Source organism: Perna viridis, chromosome 10, assembly GCF_037379345.1.
Source record: "Perna viridis isolate PV_CMFRI_1.1 ecotype Kerala chromosome 10, ASM3737934v1, whole genome shotgun sequence".
Classification (NCBI taxonomy): Eukaryota; Metazoa; Mollusca; class Bivalvia; order Mytilida; family Mytilidae; genus Perna; species Perna viridis.
The window spans coordinates 19413274-19441189 of NC_142454.1; the positions used below are offsets into that span (position 1 = coordinate 19413274).

Consider the following 27916-nt stretch of genomic DNA (forward strand, 5'->3'; position numbering starts at 1 on the left):
GAATAAAAATAGAACATAGGGGTCAGACAGTAGTTTTTCGCATATATCTCCAAAACTGTTAGGCTTAGCAGAATTCTTTCAATAGCTGAAATGATCCATATTATTAGGACTACAAAAGTCTTCAGGGATAAAAGTTATCAGATGACTCCTTGTTAGAGTTATTACCCTTGAAAGGGGAAAAATGACTCCTTTTTTTTAAAGTACTATGAGAGATTAAAAGAAACTTTTAATTGTTGAGAAGATCTTATGATAAGTCATACCAAAGAATTCTTGAGTCAAAATTGTTGGACAACTTCTCGTTAAATTTATTGCCTTTGAAAGGCAAAATTCAACCAGGTGAGCGATTCAGGCTCCTGGGAGCCTCTTGATTTATCCCGTACCGCAATTACAGTATAGAAAATAAACAATGATAATATAACATATAAATTAATCAAGAAAAATGAATACATGATATACATATTTTGCATCTTGTATCATTTTTATAAATAAGAAAATGATACAACCAACAAAGTTAACCCAGAGAGTTTAAATCCATGCTGCAATGATTAATTTTCAATGTATACATTTCTGGTTGCTTGCAACAATATTTGGTTCATTTACAATCACTATTGTCCAAGTTAGTAGATAGTTTAATGAAACTTTTTCAAAACTTATGCATAGTTCACTACTAAAGTAAAGTGGTGAACATAAAAGGGAATTCTCAAGTCAAATAACCAATCACATTATCGTGAAACATATCAGGAGAATATTTCCATGCGAACTTTTGCATCTTCAACTTAGACCAGGCATGAAGTGATATACGTGCATACCAGAACCCACTAAATTCACTTTTATCGCCTATTAAGAAGCAATTTGAGTCACATGACCAGTGTAAGCTTGGCATTCAGTTTTTTAAACTTTTTTTTTTATTAGAATAATAATAATGTGTATGAAGTTGGCACTTTGCAAAAGTTGTCGTCTTGACTTGATTGATTACAGATGGAGATAAAATAAAAGTTGTCTTCAAAAAAAATAAAAGTTTTTTATGGACTGTTAGATACACAAAACGTCCAGAGGCAATTATGTTTCCAACAGAAGCATAACATTTAGCTGTTCATTGCATATAATAGTCGTTAAAAGAGATAGTTTACATGTGATGCGTTGTAGGAAATACCCAGAGTAATATGTTTTATACGTTTACGTGTAATGCGGTGTTGAAAATACGCAGAATAATATGTTATATAATATACTTAAATGGCGTATTTGCTTGCTGTATTAAGTATTCGACACCGAAAGAAAAAGGTTTGAAAATACAAAAACAAATGAAAAGTCAATGAAGTATAATCAAACAATGATGTTCATTGAAGGAAATTCTAACAGTAATTTGATTTTGAAAAAAATATACAATAACATTAAACGGTAATGATCGACGGTTAAAAGATCAAATATTCAAATATAAACAAGTTAAAAACGCACATACTGAAATCCCGCGCAGAAACTGGTTTACCGCCGTCGTTATTTTGACCGTATAAGTTTTATCAAATGAAAGCGGTTAAATATCTAAAACAAATAATCACTTTGTCTCTGGTTGTTGTGTAAGTTGCTCAATCCTGTCTAATAAACATTAACCTATTTAAAAAATCTACAGTGTGGGTTGTTAATTACCTTTGGTGCGCACGTATTATAGCATAAATTTGTGAAAAAGAATGCTGAGTAGAACACTAAAAATCATATCAAATATGCCATTTGCAATATTTGTATAAACACTGTGTAAGTAATAATAATAATAATAATAGAATAATTAATTGGAAGAGTGATCAAGGAAACCAAGATTCTAGCGGAAATCAAAATAAAGTAATCTAGGGACAAAAATCAGACATGGAAAACAGACAATCAAAACAAAGAACATAAAGTAACTAAAATAATACATACTTATAGTAACCCTTTAGATATTCTGATTTTTCCATAGGATTTAGAAGTATCACTTCAGCAGTTTCCTTTAATACACTCTTTACATGCGATTGTTAAACATATCAAAACATTTTATCCTGTTTTTTTTACATTTGTATGTGGATCGGATCTGTTTCTATTTCACGCAGTCAACCTTCCAGTGACCCTTCACACTGCATGCAAAATAACTTCCTGTTCGCTTCGGCAACCATAGTTCTTCGTCGATTGAAGATAAGGGGCTGTTCCTGATCCCTTAGCCCGTTTAACTCTATCTGCATTTGCTTTTCTCTCCGCTCTTGTTTCTGCTTTATACAATAACTAGCCTACGGATTAGATTCATATTCATGAACCACTCCCCAGCCAAGTTCAGAAGAGCAATTTCTGTCTATGATTCATAATGTCCGTACCTTTGATAAATCCCTTCCTTTTTGCTTTGCAAATTCCAACGTCCAAAAAATTATATGCCTCCTTAATTTTATTAAGAATCTTTACATTGTGTTTGTATTGTTCTTCATTTCCCTTCATTTTGAACTTTTGCGTTTCCCTCAAAGTGCCTTGGATTCTATTCATCTGAGTTTCAGCAATTCTGTGTTGACTTTCTTGAATTTTCCCCATCCCTGCCTTAAGAAGGTCCTTCATCTCTGACATAACGGCATTCTGACTTTCGGTCATCACATTAGAAACCTCGAAATTGGTGCTGTAAATCCGCGTCCAAAGGTATTTCGAAACTGCATCAACTGAGTGGCGGCTAGAAATGAATAAACCTGTACCTGCATAGGTTTTTTTTATTTTGATTCTCTGAATTTTTAGCGACATATATTATAAGGGTGTGTTGATATAACACAATAATTTTATGATGATCATAGTTGATGATCATATTAAATCTTTTTACATTTTTATTTCAATTTCAATAAATACATTTCTGTAAAAAAAAAAAAAAAAAAAAAAAAAAAAAAGGGCCAAATTAAATGTACTTTATTAATATATCAATATTCGCAATAACTACAAACCTTTCCTCTTCTGGACTTAGCCTGTACCATCCATATCTCTATAACAAGTTAGTATGTCTACTAATATCACAATTGTAAAAGTATATACAATGATTTCTACCCCTAATTCACCATTAACATTTGATGATACCCGTTTGTCGGGTGTGGATGTATGCCTTCTAAAGGAAGAAGTGAGGTTCGTATTCAGTTGAATGCTAGTCTCTTTGGCTAAGGATGCATTAAGGTGGAGAGAGATTTTTTATTATTTACAATCGCAATGTTTTGCATCAATGTTATACTGGCATGCTACATTTTACATAAAACATTTGTATTATGATCATGATAGAAAACAAAATATAAAAAAAATTGTTAATTAAGGTAAAAAGCACTTTCATTGTCCTGCAATTCATAAAAAAGTGTTTAACAAAAAAATACTTAATAAACTTCATTTTCTATTCTTTCAATTCCAGTTTGAAATATGATATAAGGGTAACAACAAAATTATCGAACATTAATCTAATCAATAATCAAGTCAAGGCAAAAACAAATCTGGCCGAGTAGATATTACACCACCGGAGCAGCTAGTACAAGTATGTTATAATCGGTATATCAGCGGTCACATCAGCGCAAAGAACATTTTACAAAAATAATCAATCACTTCTCATTATTTAAAAGAAACTGATTATTTTTCAACTATGGACTGATATATAAAAAAAACTGGTAAGAGACCTTTTCAGACGCATTTCCTCATACCCCTGATTGCAGATATTTATGGCCTTCAAGGAAATCAGAGTAGCTAGTACTTGCTCTAGCGTAGCGGTTTAATTGTGAAATATAAACACCACATGCAGGAGATGAATGTACATTAATGCACAAGTGAGGAACATTAATGATATTAAAATTAAAGTCGTCTCTTTTATCATAAATCTTAGTGCTGAGATGACCACTCTAGTGAAATTTGACATGTAAGTCCAAAAAAGGTGATGAACAAATTGTTTTTGTAGTCTCATTAATCTTGAGCTCTGGTGAATATATTGACGGCATCCATTTACCAAATGAAGGGTTGTTAATGGACAATACATCATCAATATATATTTATGTTAAGTTGAAGAGTAAACAAGGGAACCAGATTCCAGTGGAAATCAAAAGAATATAACCTAGGAACAAAGACCAGACATTTAAAACAGACAAACACAACAAAGAACATAAAGTAACTGAAATAATATAAACAAAGTAACAAAAGTAAATGAGCAAAGGATTTACCATCTTTAATATGTTTATTCTTTATTGATTCTGAAGAAATTCAGTGTTGTGTGAATACAAAAAGAAATGGGCTTGGAGAGGAGCACTGTTGGTGCCAATTGGAGTGCCAACTTGCTGTTGAAAAATAACTCCTCCAATTTTGACATATATGTTAAGCATATCGCAAATCTGCTTTTCTGCTTAGCACACTTTGCCACTCTGCAATGTTTTTTTTAGAAAAATATGTGGATTTGTAACCAAGAACAACATTGTTTAGATCCTGCTATGTCTTTTTATGGTTAAAAATTTTACTTATTATTTTCTCAGTGTTGCTTAAGAGGCAATAGGAACAGAATGATTTTTGAAATATTGTGGAAGAGTAATCAAGGGAATCAAGATTCTGGCAGAAATCAAAAGAATGTAAATAATTTAGGAAACTATCTCCTTACGATGAAGAATATTGTTGATGTTAATAGCATCTAACCCCTTGTTGGAAAATGGAGTATGGATAAATTTTCGATTATCATCGTGAAGAGGCTCAGATTTAACAGGTTTAAAAAGACGGAATTCGGCTACGTCAGACATAATGCTGGACAATCTGTATTTTATCGGAAAAGTGTTGACACCTCCTTCGTTGAGTCCAAAATCTCGAAGATCTTTTGGAAGGTTGACGTGTAGTGAAAAAAGTTATAACTACTTAACATCAATTTTAATAAAAGCTAGTAGATGCAATCATTTGTAAAAAGTAAATTATGTAGTTAACGTTCCTGCAAAAGTAGTATCAAAGTCATATTTAGAGGTGCATCCTCATGACATATTACAATCTTCCGTCTTACCGACGTCTATTAATTATGAAATTCTTTATTTGTCATCATTTTTCTTTCATTATGTATTTATTTTAAATTGTAAATATATGACTTGAAGATAAACTGGTTAAGACAGAAACACAAACACAAAAATTGTCAAAAGCAAAGAATTGATAAAAAAAAAAAGACCAATAAATCTTAATCATTGGAATTGCTTTTCATTAGAACAATGTTTTTATTACAAATTAGAAACCGAATAATTCTATAAATAACATCTAGTTATCAGTTGCTATCGGCAAACCTTAAGGTATACTTAGTTAAACATTTATGAAATGTTTCAAAATTATTTTTCGACAACTTTAAACGTTTGATATTTGTAGTCTATCGACCTAAATAAAAAGTAAACAAATTCAATTAAAAAGAGGCAAACAAATACATAAACCAACCAAATGAATTGATTGTTAAAATAATGACAAACGCCCAACCGCCATTTTTTTCCTTCAATGAATACAGATTTGCATGTAAAAGAGGGGTTTTCTACAATGAAATTTTCCTTACTTACCATTTAACCTAGTTGGTTTTAATTGCTCAGTTGCTAAGTGTGTAGGAAAAAACTAGAAATTATCGTAAAAGTTACTGACTTTATTCTATAAATGTTTCTCTAGCAAAACTTCAGACAAGCGACTTAATGAACAATTATTAAGTGTAGAATTAATTTGCACAAAGACTTCTTTTCATAACGAAGTAACGCTAAAAACATAATATGGATAAAACTTCTAGTGGAATTTTCTTCATTTAATTCGTTTGCCAGGGACAAAGACCAAACATGGAAAACAGAAATAAACAACAAAGAACATAAAATAACCAAAATGATACATAAAAAAGTAACAAAATAAAATGAGCAACTCGGAGGACTCCATTACAAACTGGGAGAAGGGACCAGGTGCACCGATAGGGTAAGCGTCCTCTGCTTTTCTAGAAACACCCGTCGAGTTGTTCATAAAAACTCAAGTCTGGGGTAGTCGAAAGAGGAAAGTAAAACTATGATACGTTGAATAAATTGGTTCTTATGGTGCAGATGTTGAAGTCGAGCTACCTTGTGACGTTGCGTATGATAGATCGTTTCAACTAACGACGTACTTTCAGACCAACTTGACGCAACCGGTTTTGGGCAGATATTCTATTGTTACACAATATTTCTTCCGTGGATTATCCGTGCTGTTTGTGATCCACTTATAAATCCATTCCGTAAATGAATTAATCGGATGTGCCTGATTTGTAGTCTTACGCGGACTATCGCTGCTAAGACGATCATTTGTAGTAACCGATCTCTGAGCCTTGAAACAGTCATTCTACATTTGTAAAGACATTGAAATGTTTTGAAACCTGCATTTATGTAATTACTGCCGCAGATATCCTAATAGCTTGTTCTCTCTTACTTGGAAGTAGACTGGGCGTTCACTTACATGTATTGTCTATGTTTAATCTGACCTTTATTTGACTAAAGTAGTCGACACAATTAATAACCCAAACGAAAATTCGATTCCAATTTTATACGGGTAAATGAAAAAAAAAAGACTTACTGTTATGAAATATGTCATTGTCGAATTTTTCATGAATGAGTAAATTTGATGGATAGATAATATTTGAATATAATAAATGTGATTTTTCAATAATAAAAAACGATGTAACGTTTCTTTTGCCTAGTATATAACGTGGTCGCCTATCCGCAATGAATTTGATATTGATAGACTCGTCTAATTCGTCATAAACCTTGATTATTTTTAGTTTTAAGAAGTTACACAAACGTAAAAGATATGCAGTTTATCAGGACTCTCTGTGTATAAACTTAGTAGTTCGTAAGTATATATGATTTTGCACGATATCCTTTTCTTGGTATTGGTGAAAACGAATAGACCTTTTCTATGATATGGGGGCATTGTTTAATGAGGAAATTAAATCCTACTAGTATTAGCTGTTTATTCCATTATCCCAGTGGTGTCTTCCACCTATTCCCACTTTTTAAAAAACATCATTCCTCCTATTCCCACATACAAGTTTCTTTGATGTTTTGATTTGTTTTTATAGTAATTAAGCCCTACATAAATGACACCTTCTGTTTACCTGTGTTTACCTTTATTTTGCAATTTTTGTGCATATTGTATATTTTTACATAAGTATGAAAGAGAATGAGATTTAAACAAATGGAACATAAATTTAAGATTTTATTATAATATGTGATATAATATTTAACAAAATATAAATATTATCAGAAACTGAAAAAAAACTAGACCAGAATCTAGACATTTTGATGTAATTAAATTACAGCTTTCTAATTGATTAAATAATTATGTATCCGCTACTGTACAGCTTACTACCAGCCAAGAGCGAACTTGTATATACCAGATTTCTTACTCTTCCCAAAGATTTATGTCAACAACATCAACTGCAACTTCAACCTACTACTATCTTTCTGGACTATGAGGTCGCCATACGCAACGCAGCATACTCCATCTTTCCTGGCATCAACGCAAAGGGCTGTTTTTTTCACTATACTCAGAGCATATGGCGAAAAGCTCAGGAAACAGGTCTACAAGTGCCTTACAAAGAAGACAACAACATCCACCAATTAGTACGTCGTGCAGCTGTGTTACCACTCATACCCACTGCTGAGGTCGAAGACGTATGGTTTAATGCCCTTACTGATATAGATGATGTTGAAACAAACGCCAACTACGTTCCCTTCACTGACTATGTAACAACTTACTGGGTAGAGCAGAACAGACACTTATGGAACCACTACACAACAGAAGGTCCAAGGACAACCAATCACTTAGAAGGATGGCATAGTAAACTTATGAAACATGTTCAACATCCACACCCAAACATATTCAGACTCATAAAACAACTGAAACATGAGGAAGCCATCCATGACTTGACTATGATTCAATACGCAGCTGGTGGTAAAAGAGCAGTACAAAAGAGAAAGTATGTAGACATCAACAACAGGTTAGCAGCACTCAAAACCAGACATCGTAACCAGGAAGTCACAACTGTCCAGTTTGGTGATGCAGCTTCATACCTTCTGCACCTTGACTAAATTGATGAACTGTTAAATTGTTATGTGAAAACAAAATTATTGTGTATGTTTAATATATATGATCTAGTACTTAATATAGTAGAGACTGGTTGAATGAATGTGTTTAAACTGATATTGTTACTTTCTTATGTCTTATGACTTATGTATATCAAAAACTACTGATTCATTAATATACATTATGTATTCATATATATAACTGTTCATTTATATTTCCTTAAATTAAAAAGTATAATATTCAAAATTTACTTGTTTCTTTTTTATTATATTTATGCAACAAAATGGAAATTCACTGACAAAATATATCATTTACCTGTCATTAATTACAAAATCAATTAACACCTAATCAAACATTGTTTATACAGTATAATCCTTTATCTACACTATTTTCCACCTATTCCCACATGAAAATTTACCTTTTTATTACCTATTTTATAAAAAGTGGGAATAGGTGGAATGAACCATCCCATTGTAGCGGAATTATTTTAATCTTTAATAAACTTATATCTAAACATCAATAAATGTATGGGAGGATTGGAAGGCAGGTTCTTTTGTAATCCAACCACCCATACATATTTTACCTCCCGAATTCCCCTCATAATACATAAAATGCGAAAAAAAAACTTTTTACAAAAAATTCAATAAAGAATTTAATAACTCAAAAATAAAATGAATAATCATCGCGAAAAAGTCTACAGATCTTCAGATTGCTATAACTAACAAGTGTGTAAAGTTTTGTGCAATAATTATAAATGGTTCTGATATACGATGCGACATGTGACAAAAAACTTTTCACAAAAAAACCTTTTTACAAAAAAAACTCAGTAACTTCAAAATAAAATATTGAATCATTACCAAAAAGTATACAGATCTTAGACTAATAACAAGTATGTTATTAAGCAATACGGCTCGACACGTGAACACCTCCCCCCATCCACCCACCCACCCCCACTCATTTAAGTTATAAAGTCCTGTAACTCGAAAAGTTTGAATCTAATTTCCACAAAAAGTATACAGACCGTTTGACGATCACAAGAAACATCAATATTAAGTTTCAAAATATTTGGATAAGCCCTTAAGTTACGGTGCGACATGTTTACGACGGACGGACATTAATATACCAATATACGTCACGTCAAAATTTGACGGGCGTATTAAAACCAAAGCAGCCCGGAACGTCTAACCGAAATCAGTTTCAAAATTATGTTTTCGCACTCACTTTCGATTTGATTATTTTGTAAGGCTCAGCTCTAGGCGCCTAATACATTTTTGTGATTCTTTCATGGCAAAGATATCTAAATTTATCTTTGTTTGCATTCATTGTGTGATTAAATAATCAACTGTGATTAAGTTCAGTGTGTCCCGAGCAATCTTCACGTGATTAGTCTTGAAAGCACATGATCTGTTTTGGTATCTAAAGTGAAAGTAGACTTAAAACTATCTGAACATTAAACACCATGACGCTATTTTCTGATTCCGCTATCGACGTAGCTTCGGTGTCAAACTTTAGAGAATTAACTGTGAAACATTATCATCTAGATCTGGATGTTAATTTCGAAAGGAAAGAAATCAGTGGTGTAGTCAAGATAGATTTCAATTGTTGTTCTGACACTATAGTAGGTAAGAAAATAGATGTCTACTTACAGATTACATTGTATCTTTTCAAGAATCCTTTTAGGGAGGGAAATTTGAGGCTAAGGTTTCTTAATATAAGGTAGACCTTGCAGTTATGAAACCCTAGTCCAGATAATCATGACGTTCATGTCAGGTTAGCTGTAGAAGGTATAGCCGCCAAATGCTAGATGAGCTAATTAAATTTTGAGGATGGCCTATTCATATACATTGAACATTAATCACATCATTTGACTATGCCTTTATTTCTGTATCTGTGGCTAATGCAAATTTTCCACTACCAATAACAGTCTTTGCTGAGGTAAATTTTTAATCTGACTTTTATGCCACAGGGAGAAGACCAAGCAAACTAGAAATTAGCCTACCAAGACTGTTTAATAATTGCAGAAACTGCACATCCAGTCTGATTTTAAGGTTGATCTATGTATAATGGAAGAGTAATTTATTCAATTTACAAAATGATACATTTTAACTCTGAGGATCAAATACTAGACCATTCAGTGTCAAGTCTATTGACATTCTACAGTAAACTCAATTAACTTGCTATTTAGATACACCACAAATTAAGTAGGCTGCTCTGCCACACTTTACCCTTCTTATAAGTCTTCATACCATACATGGTCTTATTAAACATGAGACAAGTCATTGTTGTACAACTTTTTATTTTGGGAAATTTATTGTCAGTGACAAGAAGTCTTATGCCTGCAAAATGGCTGCATGCATAATACTTCGTGTTGTGCATATAAAATGGCCAAGGAGGCCAAAATTAAAATTGAATTTGTTTCCCCTTACCCTTCCTACCCATAAATATTGGCCCTTCCCAAATAATTTTATTGCCATTCTCTGACAATTTTTTTTTTTTTTTTATTTTTAAAGCAACATTTTTCAGTTCTTTGATCATGGTTTTTATAAATATGTTGCCTACTTATATTTACACAAAGCGAGGAGCTAGTCTGGTAAGGGGAAACAAACATTATTTTATGTGTGGCCTGAAATTTTATATTAGCAGACCTGTAAAGTTAAAGTTGTTTATTAATCAATATAGCTGTTATCCTTTTCTTGTGCTTGCTGATTTTAAACACAAGGACCTATAAAGTTCGTATTGGGCTTGGTTCTGTTGAAGACATTTTAGAATCATATTCAGCCAATGTATAGAATAGTTATATTTTAATGGCTTTTTTCAGTAAAACTTGATATTCATGAATCAATGACAATAGAACAAGTTCAGCTTGACAAGGATAATAAGAAGAACATAGTTACATTTGAGAAGAAACCTTTCACTGGTTATGGTTCAGAGCTAGCTGTACAGGTATACTTATAATAAAGTGGATTACTACATGTACTTCATGTACATGTACATTTCATTATACAAATACAAATACTTTATTAACTCCAACTCATCATTATAACATGGTTATGGCCAATTACATTGTATTATATAGTAGTTGTCGATTAACTGTTCAATATCGTGATATTTTGACTGCCCACAGGACAGCGGTATTGACTAAGACTGTGATAATGACCAGTTCATCAACAGCTATTATGTTTATTTCATTGAGGAACCAATGTATATCCTCGGTGTTTTTTTTTTTAAGAGAGCCATGCAAATCGTGTTTCTGCATATTTACATTGACAACTGCTTGATGAAGAATGCGTCTTGATAAGGGGATGTTACTCTAAATTCGTAAGCAGACATTATCACATTATGATATTGACTGGTAAAACTTTATACTGCAGGTTAACTAATACCACATGTAAAGTTTACTGATATGAAATAATAATAATTAAAGAACAAAATATTTGTGGTACAAAGAAAATCTATACTTGGAATATATATATATTATGAGTAAATATCATGATATCTCAATGTTATTTCAAGAGGTTCAACTATAATTTCTACAATGGAATTAAATTTCATGGATCTGTTTTACATGTCTGACAGGATCCATTGATGAATATTATAATCAAAGCTAATACTAAGAAAACTCACAGTGAGCAATGCTCAGTAAATTGATACCCATACTCCCCTATTTAATAGAATGCACCTTTTGACCTTTAAGTTGATGTTAATCAAAATTTTAATTGAAGGTGTGGAAAAATATCATGTAATAGAGATTCTTTGTAAGTTTCATTAAAGTCCATTCATTGGTGTTGGAGGAGTAATAGATAAAAGATGGATCCCCATCTGTGTAATGGGAAGAAGGAAGTACAAAAGGAACAGACACCCGTATCGCAATATATACCTCCACTTGTAACGCCTTCATTTCATAAGTTGGGTTATAATAAAATCTTTGAATACCTGTTTAAAGGAGGTAGACCATGGAACGTTTGTATTCAGCATTTTACTTCAATCTTATGTAAGCATCTAATTAACTTGGATTCATTTTATTCTACTTCAAACGGAAGCTGGAGAGGCTTTGGTGAAATTGAATATGATACAAACATATCACTGATTTTATGAGTTATGTCCCTTACCCAAGGTCTACCCCCTTAACAGTTTTCTCTTCTTTCTCCTAGCTACCTGAAGCTGTGAAAAGTGATGAAAGTTTCAGTCTGGTAATAACTTATGTAACGGGTGATGGTCCTGGAGTTGTATGGCTTGATCCTGAACAAACAGCTGGTAAGACAATAGAATACTGATCTTAGTGCCAAAAAGTGACAAGTATGAGAATTTCTACTTATGACATCACAAAATCTAAGACTTTGATTGGATGTTCAGTTTGGAATTTAAGCCAAGAATATACTCCGACTGAAAGTTTTGTGGACCCAGTGCAGTTGTTCATCAAAATTTGCATTAGAATGTGAAAAGTTGTGACAAATCGCATAATGCTCTCCTGCATCCAGTACACATGTCCTTTATCTACTTTCATGTTAGCTTTTTGAATACATTTTGTTATGTAAACATGATAACGTTTGTGGTGTACCAATACCCAGGTATTTGCTTTTAATTTTAAAATACATAACTGTGATTACTGGTACACATACATGTATTCATAACTTTTCAACAGAATTAAACATACAGTTTTTCTCTGCTACATAAACCAACTTTCCATGGAAATGTAATCCTTATATGTATACTCCAAGTGTTGTTGTTTTAAATTGAGGATTTTTCCCATGTCAAGACACACCTGCTGTGAAATCAACACATGATGCTAATGTTAAGGACTGAGGATCCAAGTGTAATACTCAAACATCATTATATGGATGTAGCTTATGGCATGCTGTACCAATGTTTTTTTGTAAGTACAGCATGCCATATCCAGAATTCACACCACATTTCTTTTCAACCAAGATATGCTTACACAATATGCATATTGCCCTTCTTTTCAGCAAGTTATCAGATAAATGCTGTACCATTTTAAACAGGTGCTATGTCTCTTGGGTGTAAACGTTTATAGATTACATTCAGAAAAGATGGAAGGTCATTGTTGTACATTAAGAATTAATTTGTTAGTTGTACATTTTTTCAAAGAATAGAAAAAAATCTTGGTTGATTTCTTTCAGGAAAGAAAAGGCCATATTTTTACACACAAGGACAGGCTGTTTTGAATAGATCTTTTTTTCCCTGCCAGGACACACCAGCCATCAAATCAACATACAGTGCTAATGTCAAGGTTAGGGCATCAATTAAATGTTCTTCATTGACCTTGCATCTGACCTTTGATTCTAACATTCCATGTGACTTTTAACCTTGACTTGCACATGACTCTTGATTCTAACTTCCACTTGACCTAATACCTTACATATATTATATAGCATGTGATTCATAGTCGTAACTTCATATTTAACTTCAGCTCTTAATCATAATCATGTTGAGAGTGTACGATGTATATGATATGGTTACTGAAGTGATATAAAATTCAGACACTGCCTATGGTAAAGTGGTGTAAAAAAACCCATGGAACCAAGGATGCTTTTTTGGTCTACATATGCTATATTGACAATAGTCCTTTCTGTATTTAGATCTGTACTTTTGAGAAAACTACACTTTAACCTCCAACTTGAATTAACCAAATTTATCCAAAACAAGAATGATAACTCTTGCAAAGTGCTAATTTCATGTACAGTCTATATAAATTTTATCTCAAAAGTGCAACACCCATATAAAAAACTGAGACTTGTCATGTGATCTGTAACTGATTCTAAACAAGAAATAAGAGTGATGTGATGTTGATGGGGTTTAGACATGCATGAATCACCTCTTGTCTGATTTTTATTAAGACTACATAAGTAGATTGCCTCTCACTGTTGGAACATACTGGTACAGAGAAATATGTCTAAACCAACCCCTGTTGGACTTTATAATAGTTTTGGTTTAGATAGGTGTTCTGTTTACTAAGGTTGGAAATACATTTAAATTGATATCTGGGGACTTAAAAAATGTCAGGTTTTAAGACAGGTAATCATATTTTTTAAGGCTAGGTTCAAACAGGTTTCCAAAACAAAGTGGTAAGACAGTTTAAAGTTTATCTCATCATCAAAATTTAACTTTGTAATTGTAACTGTGTAGTCAGAGGTTTTGTTAAGAATTCTAAAGATTTAAAGAACTAGAACTTTTGTTGAAATTTTCTATCCATGGATTTTTCTTTAATATATTTTTAAGACATTTTTTTTTTTCATGAACTAAGTTTCTTAATATTTATTACTTGTATAGTTAAGCATGCTAATTTTGTAAAGGATTGGAAATTTTGAGGAAAATGCTTGCAATTTGTTTTTAAATTCTTCCATTGAAATAATTGATTTATTTGTCTCCAAATGACATAAAGAAAATGGGATTGAGTTCTGAATTGGAATTTCTTTGAGAGGACGAAGAAACTTTTTTTAGGTGTATTCATGTCATTATTGTATGGTTTACTAATGCATGTGGCCAGCAATTTACTTTTGTTTCTCCAAATAGTAGCACAATTTATTTTTTTCTCCAAATAGTAGCACAAATCCTTTCAAAAATAATTGTCTATTTATTTACACTTAATGCAAATTCCACAAGACTCAATAGAGTCCCTTGCTTCATTGAAGGCCAAGTTATCTTAAATGGTAGATTTTCATACAACCTTCACAGAAAAATATGAGGATTTAATTTTTTACTTTTTATTTCTTACCAGAAATTTGCTAGCCTAATTTTAGCTATTTGAAGTATAGATATATTCTAAACCCATAGCCACATCAGTTTCAGAGAAGAAACATTGTTTAAGTCATCAAGAAATGAAAGATTTGTGTGTTATAGTATCTCAATACTAAAACTGATGCAAAAAAGTTCAGACTTTGGTATTCCAGCCCAAAATTTTTTTTTATTTTTGTCAATTTTGTAGGGGTCAGGGAGGGGGTGAAAATCTGCTAATGAATTTTATTTGGCTTTAACTAGATTGTTTCAGCTGCTTTCTTTAGATTAATTATTTTCTTTTGTTTTTTTTTTTATAACTCAGCCAAGATAACAATACTCACACCTAAGTATGATATGTAAACGTTTTATGTTATAACCATTGATTCAGGTGAATAAAATTATGTATATAGAGGTTTGTGATGTTTTAAATATGTTTTGATAAAATTTGGTCTATTCTGGAGTAACAAAAAGAGCATATACCTTTCAAGCTACTCCTTAGTCATTTAAGCGTCTTCAGTTTTATATTTCTTCTTGTATATTGCTCGTACCTACAGGTACCAGAAGGGTTTACAGCTGTAATGAGTACCAGTGAGAGAAAAGAGCCTGGTTCCATTCCTAATCTCTCTGGGGAAACAGATAATGTGTACTTCAATCTCCCCCATACTATCCCAGCATACCTTGTTGCCCTAGCTGTAGGGGATCTACAGAGTGCCAGAATAGGACCTAGAAGTCATGTATGGACTGAACCTTGTATGTTGGTGAGTTTATTGAAATGAACATACAAATGCACACGTAAAATACTATGCCTTTATAGACAGGCAAAAGTAGACATTTAGTGATAAACATGAATCATGCATACCTTTTGTACAAAATATTTTGGTTAGGAACATTTCAGAATGCCTGATAGATAAAAAAATGCTTTTGAATTAAGTGGAAGTGAAAAGTAAGGTAGGTAATTACAGCCAAATTTTAGCAGTTATCAACCTTTCTTGTCACACAAAAGAAAAATCTAGCTGTTATACACTATGTGGAAGAATCCGTAAAAAAATTTTTCTGATCTGATTTTAATTACAACTGATTTGGTTGAATTTTTACCATTACTTTCTTTCCTGCCTTCATCATGTTCATACTCAAAATATTTTCTTAAGTTTTATTCTTGATTAGTTGTGATATCTAACTCTGAGTGTTACCTGGAGGAAAGAACTACTTGTCCTTGCGTTGGTTTCACAAAAAGTTGTGTGAAACTGATCGTAAATCATGACGTCACAATGCTATTTTAGTTTATGACGTCATTACTTACGATCAATTTTACACTTACGACTTTTTGTGAAACCAACGCCTGGAGAACAACTATTATAAGAAGAATTTCTTCATCCAGCATCCAAGGTTATGTTGGTGAAGAAAAAACTGACCTATAAGTTCTAACTGAAATATTGGAATTTAATTCTTCTATGAAAAAGTACAAAATAATTTCATGCAAAAATTTATTGTACCATTTTACACTATAACCACTCTTTTTAGAATCATATCATATTAACCCTGATGCTTAAATTGTTCTAGCTGTAGTACTTCGATGAAATGTAAGATTGAATGATGTAAATGTTTCAGGAAAAAGCAAGAGCTGAGTTTGATGGTGTTGTAGATGATTTCATTTCAACTGGAGAGAAGCTATTTGGACCTTATGTGTGGGATACATACGATATACTGGTCATGCCACCATCTTTCCCATTTGGTGGTATGGAGAACCCATGTTTGACCTTTGTGACCCCCTGTTTATTAGTTGGAGACAAATCCTTAACAGATGTTGTAATTCATGAAATAGTAAGTGAAAAAGAATGATGTACATCAAGAAAAATTATTTTTTAACTATTTATTTATAAATTCAATAAATTCATAAATAAAACAAAATAGTATCTGTCAAACTTCACTTGGAAGATTTTTTTTTGTTAGACAGACTGTGGCTGGCTGCACATCCATCGTACTGTGTCAAGGAAAATTAAGTGTACTTTTTTATTGCTTCCTACACTAAACTTTCTATTTTTAGACACATAGCTGGTTCGGAAACCTTGTGACAAATGCAAATTGGAGCGAATTCTGGCTTAATGAGGTTTGTATGGCTAAATAATATTTTCTGTAAAGGCATCAGCGAGCTAACCTTTGGACCTCAACTCCTTCCTTTTTACTTTAAAGAATGCCTAATTACCATATAAATGAGCATGATGAAGTAAAAGGCAGAAAAAATACAAATGGTTTAACAAGGTAAAAAGCAACCATGTCAAATCATAATACAATAAAAAGTGCTTTATTATCCCTCCCTTTATCAACTTCCTTGTAAACTACCTGTAGACAGCAAAAGAAACAACTTTGTACCTTAGTTATTTTTTATAACTCCAAACCTAATTAAGTTACACAAGGAACATTTCATATGCTCAGATTGTAAAGGAAAAAAAGAATGCAAAAAACATTTTCCCCTTTTCATACATATCCTTTTAAAGGGTACTGCTCTCGCTTTAAATTGCCAGAAAAAAAGTAGTCTTAAACGAATTAAACTGTTACATGTATTCAAATTTTTTCCAATTCCTTAGTTCATTTTTACTGATGAAATGCTATTTGGAAGTTTTATGACAGGAAATAATTGCTTTGTTTTAATGATAGGTAGCCAATGGAATATTTCTTATTCCAATAATTGTTGCTTTATCAAAAGTACCGGTAATCCCACAATGCATTGCTCAGCCACTTATTGGATTGTTGACGGTGTCATGGGTAAAATCCAAGCAAGGTAGTGCTGGGTTGGATCAGGAGTTGAAGAATGAGAGGCACCCTGACTGAGAGGCACCCTGACTGAGATGGGCCTTCAGTGATTTTGTTTCTTATCAACAATTTTTTTTTTTCAAAAAGAAGAGGACATGTGCCCAATGCACCAGACTTAGCTCCGCCGTAGTACACAACTGTTTTTACTAGTTCATGGAGATTGTAAATGTGCATATGACACTTAAGGGAACTTTTGTAAGATTCCAAAAGAAAAAACATGTCACCAGCTCATAAAATTCTGAATGCTTATTTAATGATTGTCCTGTTAAACATGTTAAATATGATATTAAAACCGCTTTGTTTACAGGGATTTACAATGTTTGGTCAGAGAAGAATTACGGATAAATTATTTGGAACACCATACACATGTCTTGAAGCAGAGACAGGACTAGCGTTACTACGACAACATATAGATTACTCTGGAGAGGTACAGTTTTAATAAATACACTAAAAATAGAAATTAAATGTGGAACTTTTAAATACTCAGGACATAGCTGAATCGTTTCTTTAGTTTAATTTCTGAGTTTTGTATAGAATAAGTGTAGCTTGAATTACACACTAAATTGAAAGAGTAATCAAGGGAACCAAGATTCCATTGGAAATCAAAAGAATGAAATCCAGGGACAATGACAAGACATGGACAACAGACAAACTCAACAAAGAACATAAAATAACCAAAATAATACATTCAAAGTAACAAAAGTAAATGAGCAACTCAGTCTCCAATAAAAAGTGGGAGTGTGGACCATGAGCAGTGGTAGGGTAAGCAGTCTTTGCTTTTCTAGTAAAATCCACAGAGTTGCTCATAAAATGTCAAGTCTGGGGTAGTCAAAAATTGAAAAATATCAAACTTTCAAGAAAATCTACAAGGAATATACATTGAAAAGACTCCTTTATTGGATTAGACAAATAAAGTCAAAAGTTAAGGTGTGTTACAATTCTATATGTAACATCACAACATACTACTTACTACACTTCTACGCAGAAAAAAACTGCAACATATGTGTTAAAACATATGAAAAACATGTGTTTGCCACATGTTTTCATATATTCAAGCCACCATGAAAAAATGTTTCAGACTCGTGAATTATTTAATGAAAAACAAGTAAAGAAGTATTGTTTGTGGGGTACCAATTTTTGTGGTTTTCGTGGGTAGGCCAAACCATGATATTTGGTTCCCAACAAAAAGGAGAATTCCATTTAATGTGTATACTGAAAACCTCAAAACTACAAATTCAAGAATCCACAAACTTGCGTTTTTTCCCTAATCCGTGAAAATTGGTATCCATGAATTAAAGTACTTTCACAGTATACTGTTCCTCAACATATGCTTTCATGTATTTTAAAACCTATGAGAACATATTTTTCAGTTTTGCCCATGTACACTTTTTGTGAGATACAACACCTATTTCTTTATTTTATTAGGATCATCCATTGAACAAATTACGAGTGATCATTGAGCCTGGAGTAGATCCTGACGATACTTATAACGAGACGCCATATGAGAAAGGATACTGTTTTGTATCATATCTACAGCATTTAGTTGGAGATGTTGATAAGTTTGATGACTTCTTAAAAGCCTATGTAGCCAAGTTCCAATTTAAGGTAAGTTTCTGTAATTAAACTTCATACATACATGTACTTGTATTTATAATGTTGATGATGTTAATGATATGTCAGGTGTACTTGAATTCATAGTTATTACATGGTCTATAGCTTGTAGTAAGAATGAAAGGAAAACCGTAGTGTTTATTTTCTTGAGATTCAAGCCTACCTCTACCCACTAATTGTTTATAGCCTTGATCATTATGTTCATTCATTTACAGGTACATTCCACATTTCCAGAACCAGTACCAGGGCCAATCATTGCTGCCTTTTTTTTTGCGATCTGTTATTGGTATTCAATTTGTCACAGATCATTCATCATTCTCTCAAAATGATAATAAAACTGGTGTTAAATTGATTTTTGCATCATATGGTGTTAGTTGTAATGTCTCCCCTCTTCCCCCCTTTAGCCATATTGTATTTGCCCTGTCCATTTGTGTGTCAGTCATACATTTGTAAGTGCAACTCCAGGGAAACTTCAATACCAATTTCATGAAAGGCAGTTAGGACATGGTATGTAGTTGGGCATATGTCCAGAAATTTATGATCTACTGAAATTTATGGGAGTTATACCCTTTTGAACTTTGGGACAGGGGTAGACATACATTTTTGAATGCACAAAAACAAAATTTTAAATTCATATTGATTTACAAGTTGAATTCAGTCTCATTTTTCACTTACCTTCATATATATGTTCCTCAAGTGAGTTAATAGGTAAATAACATTCTTTTTCAGAGTTTAGTAGCTGAAGATACTCTTCAATTTTTCTTTGAATACTTTCCTGAGCTCAAAGAGAAACAGGTGGATAAGAGGTAATCAATGTGGTAATTTGACTTTGTAGTATTGTAATCCTGCAACTGTTATGAAGCAGTCTTTGTATGAATCATGCAAATTCTGTAATATGTGATACACCCTAAAAAAAGGCTACACATTTTTATTTTTGTTATTAAGTTGCTTTATAGGTCTATGTGATGAAATATATAATCATTCATTCCAATCTGTCTGCTCATAGGAAAAAATCCTTATTAAAATCCAACAGTTTCTATTGTATTTTTGTGTCATTTTAAGTTATGAATTTTACAGTGCATTTTTTTTCTATTTTTATCTCCTAAGAACAGGGGTTATATGAAAAATCAAATGTAAATTTCTGTTTAAAGCATTTTAAACAAAATATCAAAAATAAAAATATGTAAGCTTTTCAACCATGTATCACATTTTGCATGATTCTTTGCTGAACTGCTACTTAATTATCCAAGATTCTTTCAAAAAATAATTGAAAAGTGTAATCAAATCTATTTTGCCGTATTTTTTTCACTTATTTGCCCATCACAAAAAAATATTGAACATTAGTACATATAAATATTACATTTCTCTATGTTGCAGTATTGGAAGACTATAACTAGAGTAAATTCAGTAAATTTCATGATTTATTTTATTGTTGTACAATGTTGTAAAATGTAATAAATGTAGCACATGTAATAAATCACACATACACATAGCTATAACATGTATCACATGATTTTTTTTCATAGTGCTCAAAATACAATTGTATTTCCAACTAAAATGATATAAATTAATTAATAAATGCATGCAATAATCTCAAATTGTTATGCAGCAATTACACGAATATTTAATTTAAAATTTTCAAATTTTTGGTGGCTTTATGAAGTAAATTACCAATTTGAGCCAAAAAGATTCATTTATCATTTTTACAGTCATTGTTGATTATATATTGCAAAGTGTGAGCTATTTGAAAAGTGAGCAGATTCAGTTAATGAACCATTTCAGGCACAGGAATATCAATTTAAGGTTAAAGGAATACACTCTTTGAAACGTTCATGTATTCCATTTCAGTCTGTGTTCTTCGTTTATCATGCGTTTACACTTTGTTTTGCTTTTGTTTAAATGCACGATAAAAGCTGAAGTGTAAAGGAACCTTAAGAGCATTCGTTTAAGCGCACAATAGAAGCGTTTATTTTTATACATTCATTATTTCCTTTATTTAACTGTTATTTTTGTATTTTTTTCTATTATTATTTTTTGTATTTTCATTAGTTCTATTTTCTGTTTTTTTTTTTTCTTCATTTTTTTTTAAATATTATTATTTTTCATCGTTTGTCTATCATGTGGTTAAAAGCGTGCTATGAGCGTTTGTCTATCATTTAAATGAATATTGTAGTGTTCGTTTATGGTGTATTAAGTGAGCGTTTACCATACATTTAGGTATTGTGTGTGGGGGAAACTTTAACGTCTCCAGTAGTGTAATAAGACATATCCTTGTATGATATTGGTAAATGATTTTAGTAAATGCAGTAAAACCTTTCAAAACAGAACCTAAAAATAAAAAAAAACTGTCTAAAGCAGAGTGATATAGTAGTTCTTCCTTTAAAACATCTGAACAATTTGGATCTGTGTATACTAAACACCTGTCTAAACTAAACAAATTCTTCAGTTCAAAAGTGTAAGGTGAAGACGGGTTTCACGGTACCAGTTTCACTCATTTTTCTGCCAAGTGTGAATTGTTAATTAAGGAATTTACAAATAACATTTACAAATTCAATTTTAAGTTGACACAGTAATGTTATTACAGAGAAGGATTTGAGTTTGATAGATGGTTAAACACACCTGGCTGGCCACCATACACCCCTGACCTGTCAGCAGGAAAGGAGCTCACTGAACCAGCAGAATCATTAGCCATATACTGGGCTGGAGACAGTGAAGATGGGGTAAGGAGAATTTCTTTTTAGGGTTTTTCTCCTGCTTGGGTGAATATTTTTTAATATAGTTGTTACTGCATGAGACCTTATGATAGAATTGATTCCAAGGTCAGTAAATCAACAACTATCAATTGAAACAAAGATTATTATAACAGTAATTAAGTGTAGCCTGTATTTTTATTTAAGGCTAAAACAATAAAACCCGGTAGTCTTGTTTCCTGCTACCAGCTAGACAAAAGCAGGGTAGGTAGGTAAGGAATTGTTTTATTTTTCAGTAACATTTTATATTGAGTTAATTGAGAAACATTTAAAAGTGATAGAGCAAAAATGGCCATAAAATGTTTACAGTATGAACATAAATAGGATAGGTAGGGTAGCAGGAAACAGGCATATAATTTTTTTTGCCGAATGACAGATTGCTCTTTTCTCTACTTTCTTAGATTACTAAATTATATCTGGTTTCATGCTCTTTTAATGTATAAAATTCCAATTCATATACCTGTTTCAGTGTAACATATACCTGTATTAATGTAACATGTATGTGCACAGGTTTGGTACATGTATACTGGGATCGCATTGTATCATAGTAGAAACTGTTTTCTAGACTGGGAAAAATCAAGCCTTTGGAAAGTGGATTTTTATTTTGTCTGAAGTTAGTACAAAATCTGACCTTCCATTGCATTAAACCTATTTTTCTGATGCAGCTTCTTTAACTCAGTATTTGCTTGCAAAAATGTGAGGTAAATTTCTGTGCCTAAAAGTTTTCCCTTTGTTTCACTGTATTAAATGAAAATTCTCCAGAATTATTTTTATCAAAAACCTTGCATTTCAATGGATCATAATAACTTTTAAATCCTTATTTCATCTCCATTTATTTTGACAGCAATTACCATTGAACATTACCATCGAAATTTTGAAAGTAGTTGAAAAACACATAATCAAAGTCACATACCGAATTGGTCCCTAGTTTTCTTGTTGAGAAAACTTGACAAATATGTGGTTTCAAAGTTTACACTTAGTGCGTAGGTCTAGCACAACAAATACTGAAAATGTGCATTGTTCTATGTTGTCCATCTAGCCATACTGTGGGATACAGTGGGACCATATAGTGGGAACAGAGTATATGCAAGTGTATCATTATATATGAAATCAAAGTTTCAATATTCAACATAGTTTTTTATGATGCAAAGCGAGCATCATGAATTATCACTGCGAGAATAATTTGTCTGAGATATAATTTGCCAATATTTGATTTTACACTGACTAATTTCAGGGTGATATTGACATAACGAAGTGGAAAACTTACCAGATACTGCATTTCTTAGATAAAGTATTAGAGAAACCTAGCCTACCTGATGGTGCCATAGACAAAATGATTCATCAGTATCCAATCATCGCTCAAACACACAACTCAGAGGTATTGTTTCTGATCAGTATATAGTATACCTTGACTACTTAAAGAATGGTGAATGTTTCATTATTTGCAGGAAATCTAATTATATAATTGAATGACTGCTATATTTTTTTGGGGTCTGTGAAAATTTGCCACAGTTCTGTGGTGCTCACTAATTTTTCAAGTGTATACTACAGGCATTGAGGTTATTTCAAACAGACCAAAAATATATAACAGTCATTTCTTACAATTTAAGTGTAAGTGTATGTAAGAATCAGGCAAAATGGGAAAATTAGAAACATGCATGTCAAAACCCTACTGATCTGACCATAAAATATCACTCAAGGATGCTTTCCCTATTTGAAAAGGGTACTACTTAATCTCTGAATCACTGGCTGTGCTCAGAAATTTTTCAATAGAGTCTTAGAAAAATGAGGTTATTGATGGCGTTATCTGCCCTTGAAATGTTCATTTTCAGTGCATTTCAATGAAATTCTAACTCAATGGTCCAGCATGATATGGAAAATCTTATCTGTTTTCCTTGATTCTGATGGTGCAAATAATCAAATTACACTATCAAAATGATGTTGTTTTTTTTTCATATCATGTTTCACCTACTGCCTTATTCTTACATGGACTGACACTTTATTTTAGTATCATATTACAATGAGTGTAAGAAAGGTAATGATGTCACAGTCACATTATAAAATTTAATCTAATAGATAATGGACAAAATGTTTTATCAAATCAGAAAGCATGTTACTTCTGAAATTAGATTATTCAAAAATAAATCTTTAGTGTCACTCTCCTTAAATTCCCATTCCTAAAGACCTTACCCCTTCTGTTGCAGGTTACTGTGAAAGAACTTTAATTCTGTAGTTTTTGATCAAAGTCATTGGCATGTGACCCTGCCTTCACTGGCAAAGCCAATCAATCAAAAGCCAAGTCATAAAAAGGTCAAAATTCTGCCAAAAAATAATGCATTGTAGTACCATATTTCAGAAAAGAAATCTTACCAAACTATCTTCTGTTGAATCACACCATTGCGCCTCTATTTTATTATTCTTAGCAAGTATACAATAATTTGATTTTACTGAGAATTTTATCGTAAGGTATTTATTTTTGACTGACACACATTTCATACGGGCACATTAATTTGCTCCATTTTTCAACATCATTCATTCATATAGTTATTTTAGTGATTTTAAACGAAAGAAATACATACTTGTACTCATGAATAGTGAAGATCTGGGATATCTTCCACTCGTGTGAGAAATTCTACATCTTTTCCCGAGTGGGGAATGCTTCACTCAGGAAAAGACAAAATTTCTCACACTCATGGAAGATATGCCAGATCTTCACTACACACTTGTTTAAGAACCTAATATTTGTGGTTCTTATATTCTTGAATTCATATCTTGATAAATCCATTATACAAATGAATGGGATATTTCTTTAATTCAGAAACCAGATTTGTGATTGCCGAACCCACAAGGACCTGCAAAAAATGGTAATTCACAAACAATGATACTTTCACAGTATGTCAGGGGTTGTATACATTTTAACTGAGTCCTTTACTGTGAAAAGAGCTGCTACGAACTCTTTATGTCCATTCATCAATTCAGGGGTTGATCTGGACACTTTGCAAAAGAGGAGTGCCAGCCGGGTTCATCAAAAAAAGGGGTGCAAGGACATTTTTTGTCTCTTTTATGTCAATTTTTCCAATAAAAAAGAAGGGTGCCAACCCCCTTCACTCCCTCTAGATCCACCACTGCCATCCGTCATAATTAGGGATTCATGTAACTTCTTAGTGTAATCTCAGAAAGTATTGAACCAATGCCATTTATCCTTTGCAGTGTTCCAATACATATTTAAATTATGCATCGTTTGTTATGGAGAAATCTGAAAAATGCTTTTCTTACATTTTCAGCATGTTCCATTTAGACCATTTTTCTTCATTTTATGTTATGGATTGTACCCACTTGTGTAATCTGCAACTTGGAAAGTATCAAACCAATATTTTTCAAACTTTGCCGAGTTTATATGTACATACTGAAAATGGACCTCCCATATTATGTAAATTTTTAGCAATAATCCAATATGAACTTTAACCTGCTGTACTTAGCCAAATTTTAACAATAAGTACTTTGTGTGATTTGTAACTCCCACTATAGTTTTTCAATTTTGCTTTGTGTTTATGCTATTTGTAGACAAAAATATGATGGTGATGCAGATCCATTCATGTTATCAGTCGTGTTTTTTTAGCAGTTCTTTAGTAACAATTTCAAATATGTACTTTTATATTGTAGATTCGTTTAAGATGGTCCCAAATTACAATAAAGAATAACTTTACTCAGGATATACAGAATATTAGATCATTCCTCAACAGCCAAGGTAACATTAAAATTGTTCATACTGTATTGGTCATGGTCTCCTTGCTTAAACTTTCATTGTATGTTTTAACTTATGTACACTCCTTAGTACTTAAACACCTGTCCACCTCTCTGTCCATCATTTCATCCAGCTACTGGTATCCATTGGTCCGTCAAAATTTCAAAACAGTATTCTCGACTTTCAGTAGATGGATTGATTTCAAATTTTTAACATGGCTTTATATGGATGGGCATATATTGCTAGTGATTTTTGTTGCTGTTCATCAGTTTCTGCTATATAGATGACATATTATCTTTAAACAATCCTAATTTCAGGGATTTGATACATTGCATCTACCCCAAAGAACTTGAGATAAATGATATTACAGACACTGTGAAGTCAGCCTCATATCTTGACCTACACATAGAAATCAATAATAAAGGAAAACTATTGACCAAACTTTACGACAAATGTGATGACTTTTCATTCAGAATTTTCAACTTTCCTTTCACCTGTGGCAATATCCCTTCAGCACCAGCCTATTGAGTGTTCATATCACAGCTCATACGTTATGCCAGAGCTTGCCGAAACTAAGCAGACTTTTTGTATCACGCTAGAATTCTAACAACTAGGTTTCTGGAACAGTGTTATGTTGCTACAAGATTGAAGTCATCACAACAGAAGTTTTATGGTCGTCATCATGAACTCATGGATCGCTATGGTGTATCCCTCTGTGCCATGAAAACTGATTTATTCAACGTGTCATAGTTTTCCTTGCCTCTTTCATCTACCCCGGACTTGACTTTTTATGAGCAACTTGGAGGGTATTTCTAGAAAAGCAGAGGACGCTTACCCTACCGCTGCACCTGGTCCATGCTTCCAGTTTTTTATGGAGTCCAAGTTGATCATTTGCTTTTTTTACTATGTATGTATGATTTTAGTTACTTTATGTTCTTTGTTGTGTATGTCTGTTTTCCATGTCTGGTCTTTGTCCCTGGATTACATTCTTTTGATTACTGCTATAACTTAGGTTCCCTTGATTACTCTTTTACCAAATCCCTTTTTGTGGGACTTTTACAATTTTATTATTAAAAGTTTACCTCTCCAAGTTGGTTGTAGGACTACTAGATTTAAAGAAGGGACTAGACTAACTCTTGATAAAAACTTTTTATATGCTGAGTGATCTATTAGTATACAAATTAATTGCCATGATTGCACACAATTCCTGGTATACTCTATTGGAATGGTACAGTTGTGATAGACTTTTCATGATAATCCACAAGTTTGTATTTGGAACTGTTTTATATAAATCACACTAGTTGAAAGTGAGATGTCCTGGTGATCTTCATTCTTTCAATGGTTGGTTTGCCAGTTCTGCAATGCTTTTGGTTAAGTTGGGAAGAAACTCTTTTCTCAGTTCAAATTGATACACAATGCATGCTTTGTACAACAGACTACCGGTCAAGTTTCATTGTGAGGCTATTGTGTATTATTTAGTAGTTATAGCCCCTTTTCCTAGAATTGTCAAAAAAATTGAATCCATCTTTTATCACCAGGTTATCTTTCTCTTGTACTTGTCCTTATCATTCATTGTCATAAATATCATACAATTTAAACCAAAATAATGCTCTATCAGTTATCATCTGTTTTGTAGGAAAGCAGAAATATACATTACCAGTATACAAAGCATTAATGAAGAGTTCTGATGAAATGAAGAAGTTTGCCAGTGAAGTTTTTGAAGAAACAAAGATGATGCTTCATGTCAATGTCAAGAATTATGTGGAAGAAATATTACAAAAATGATAAGAAAGATGATGATATTATTGAAATAAAATGAGTGACAATTAGAAGCTGTCATTAAACTAAGTCTTTAGAAGTTCATACTTCAAAGTAAAATATATATATTATTCATGTTTACAATTACAGATGTTTATCAAAATTGTCTTAATTTTTTTTTAATTTTCCTATTGAAAGTTTGATATTGTTGATGTTCAAAATCACATTGTCCCTCATGTCATAGAACATTTTGAGAAAAATTTGGTTCAATTTGTTTAGGCATGTGGTTGTATTGCTGAATTTGAAGATTAAGACTACTAATTGTGCTGTGGTTATAACTGTTTTTAAAATAAATATTCATGAATTTTTAGCAGTTATAAAATCTTTTTAAACACACCACTTTTCTTGATGATATTATTGACAACACTGTCTAGGTTTGATTGCA

At 32.3% G+C, this 27916-nt stretch overlaps 2 protein-coding genes across 3 annotated transcripts; both read left to right on the plus strand.

Moving 5' to 3' along the window:
* Positions 1 to 7316: 7316 nt before the first annotated feature.
* LOC148604851 (uncharacterized) lies at positions 7317 to 8186 on the plus strand. The gene has a single exon (XM_088547521.1). The coding sequence runs from the start codon at positions 7317 to 7319 to the stop codon at positions 8064 to 8066; it is 750 nt and encodes a 249-aa protein (XP_088403647.1). The 3' UTR covers positions 8067 to 8186.
* Positions 8187 to 9254: 1068 nt separating this feature from the next.
* Positions 9255 to 27841, plus strand: LOC148604852 (aminopeptidase B-like). Of its 2 annotated transcripts, XR_015915861.1 has the most exons (15): positions 9387 to 9683; positions 10880 to 11004; positions 12213 to 12315; positions 13200 to 13309; positions 15351 to 15554; positions 16405 to 16617; positions 16841 to 16903; positions 17915 to 18034; positions 19033 to 19212; positions 19948 to 20024; positions 21803 to 21938; positions 23203 to 23346; positions 24787 to 24832; positions 25632 to 25716; positions 27350 to 27495. XR_015915861.1 is itself a non-coding variant. In XM_088548433.1 (14 exons), the coding sequence occupies exons 1-14, from the start codon at positions 9521 to 9523 to the stop codon at positions 27496 to 27498; spliced, it is 1872 nt and encodes a 623-aa protein (XP_088404559.1). In that variant the 5' UTR covers positions 9255 to 9520; the 3' UTR covers positions 27499 to 27841. The 2 variants fall into 2 exon arrangements, 1 of the variants encoding a protein (XP_088404559.1); XM_088548433.1 differs by lacking the exon at positions 24787 to 24832 and having other exon boundaries at positions 9255 to 9683; positions 27350 to 27841.
* The last annotated feature ends 75 nt before the right edge of the window (positions 27842 to 27916 follow it).

Bases quoted from the DNA above. Each gene is read 5' to 3' on its own strand.
- LOC148604851 (XM_088547521.1), top strand. From the start codon at position 7,317: ATGTATCCGCTACTGTACAGCTTACTACCAGCCAAGAGCGAACTTGTA.
- LOC148604852 (XM_088548433.1), top strand. From the start codon at position 9,521: ATGACGCTATTTTCTGATTCCGCTATCGACGTAGCTTCGGTGTCAAAC. The intron at 12,316-13,199 runs GTAAGACAATAG...GATTTCTTTCAG, and splicing joins TGATCCTGAACAAACAGCTG to GAAAGAAAAGGCCATATTTT. The intron at 21,939-23,202 runs GTAAGGAGAATT...GACTAATTTCAG, and splicing joins CTGGAGACAGTGAAGATGGG to GGTGATATTGACATAACGAA.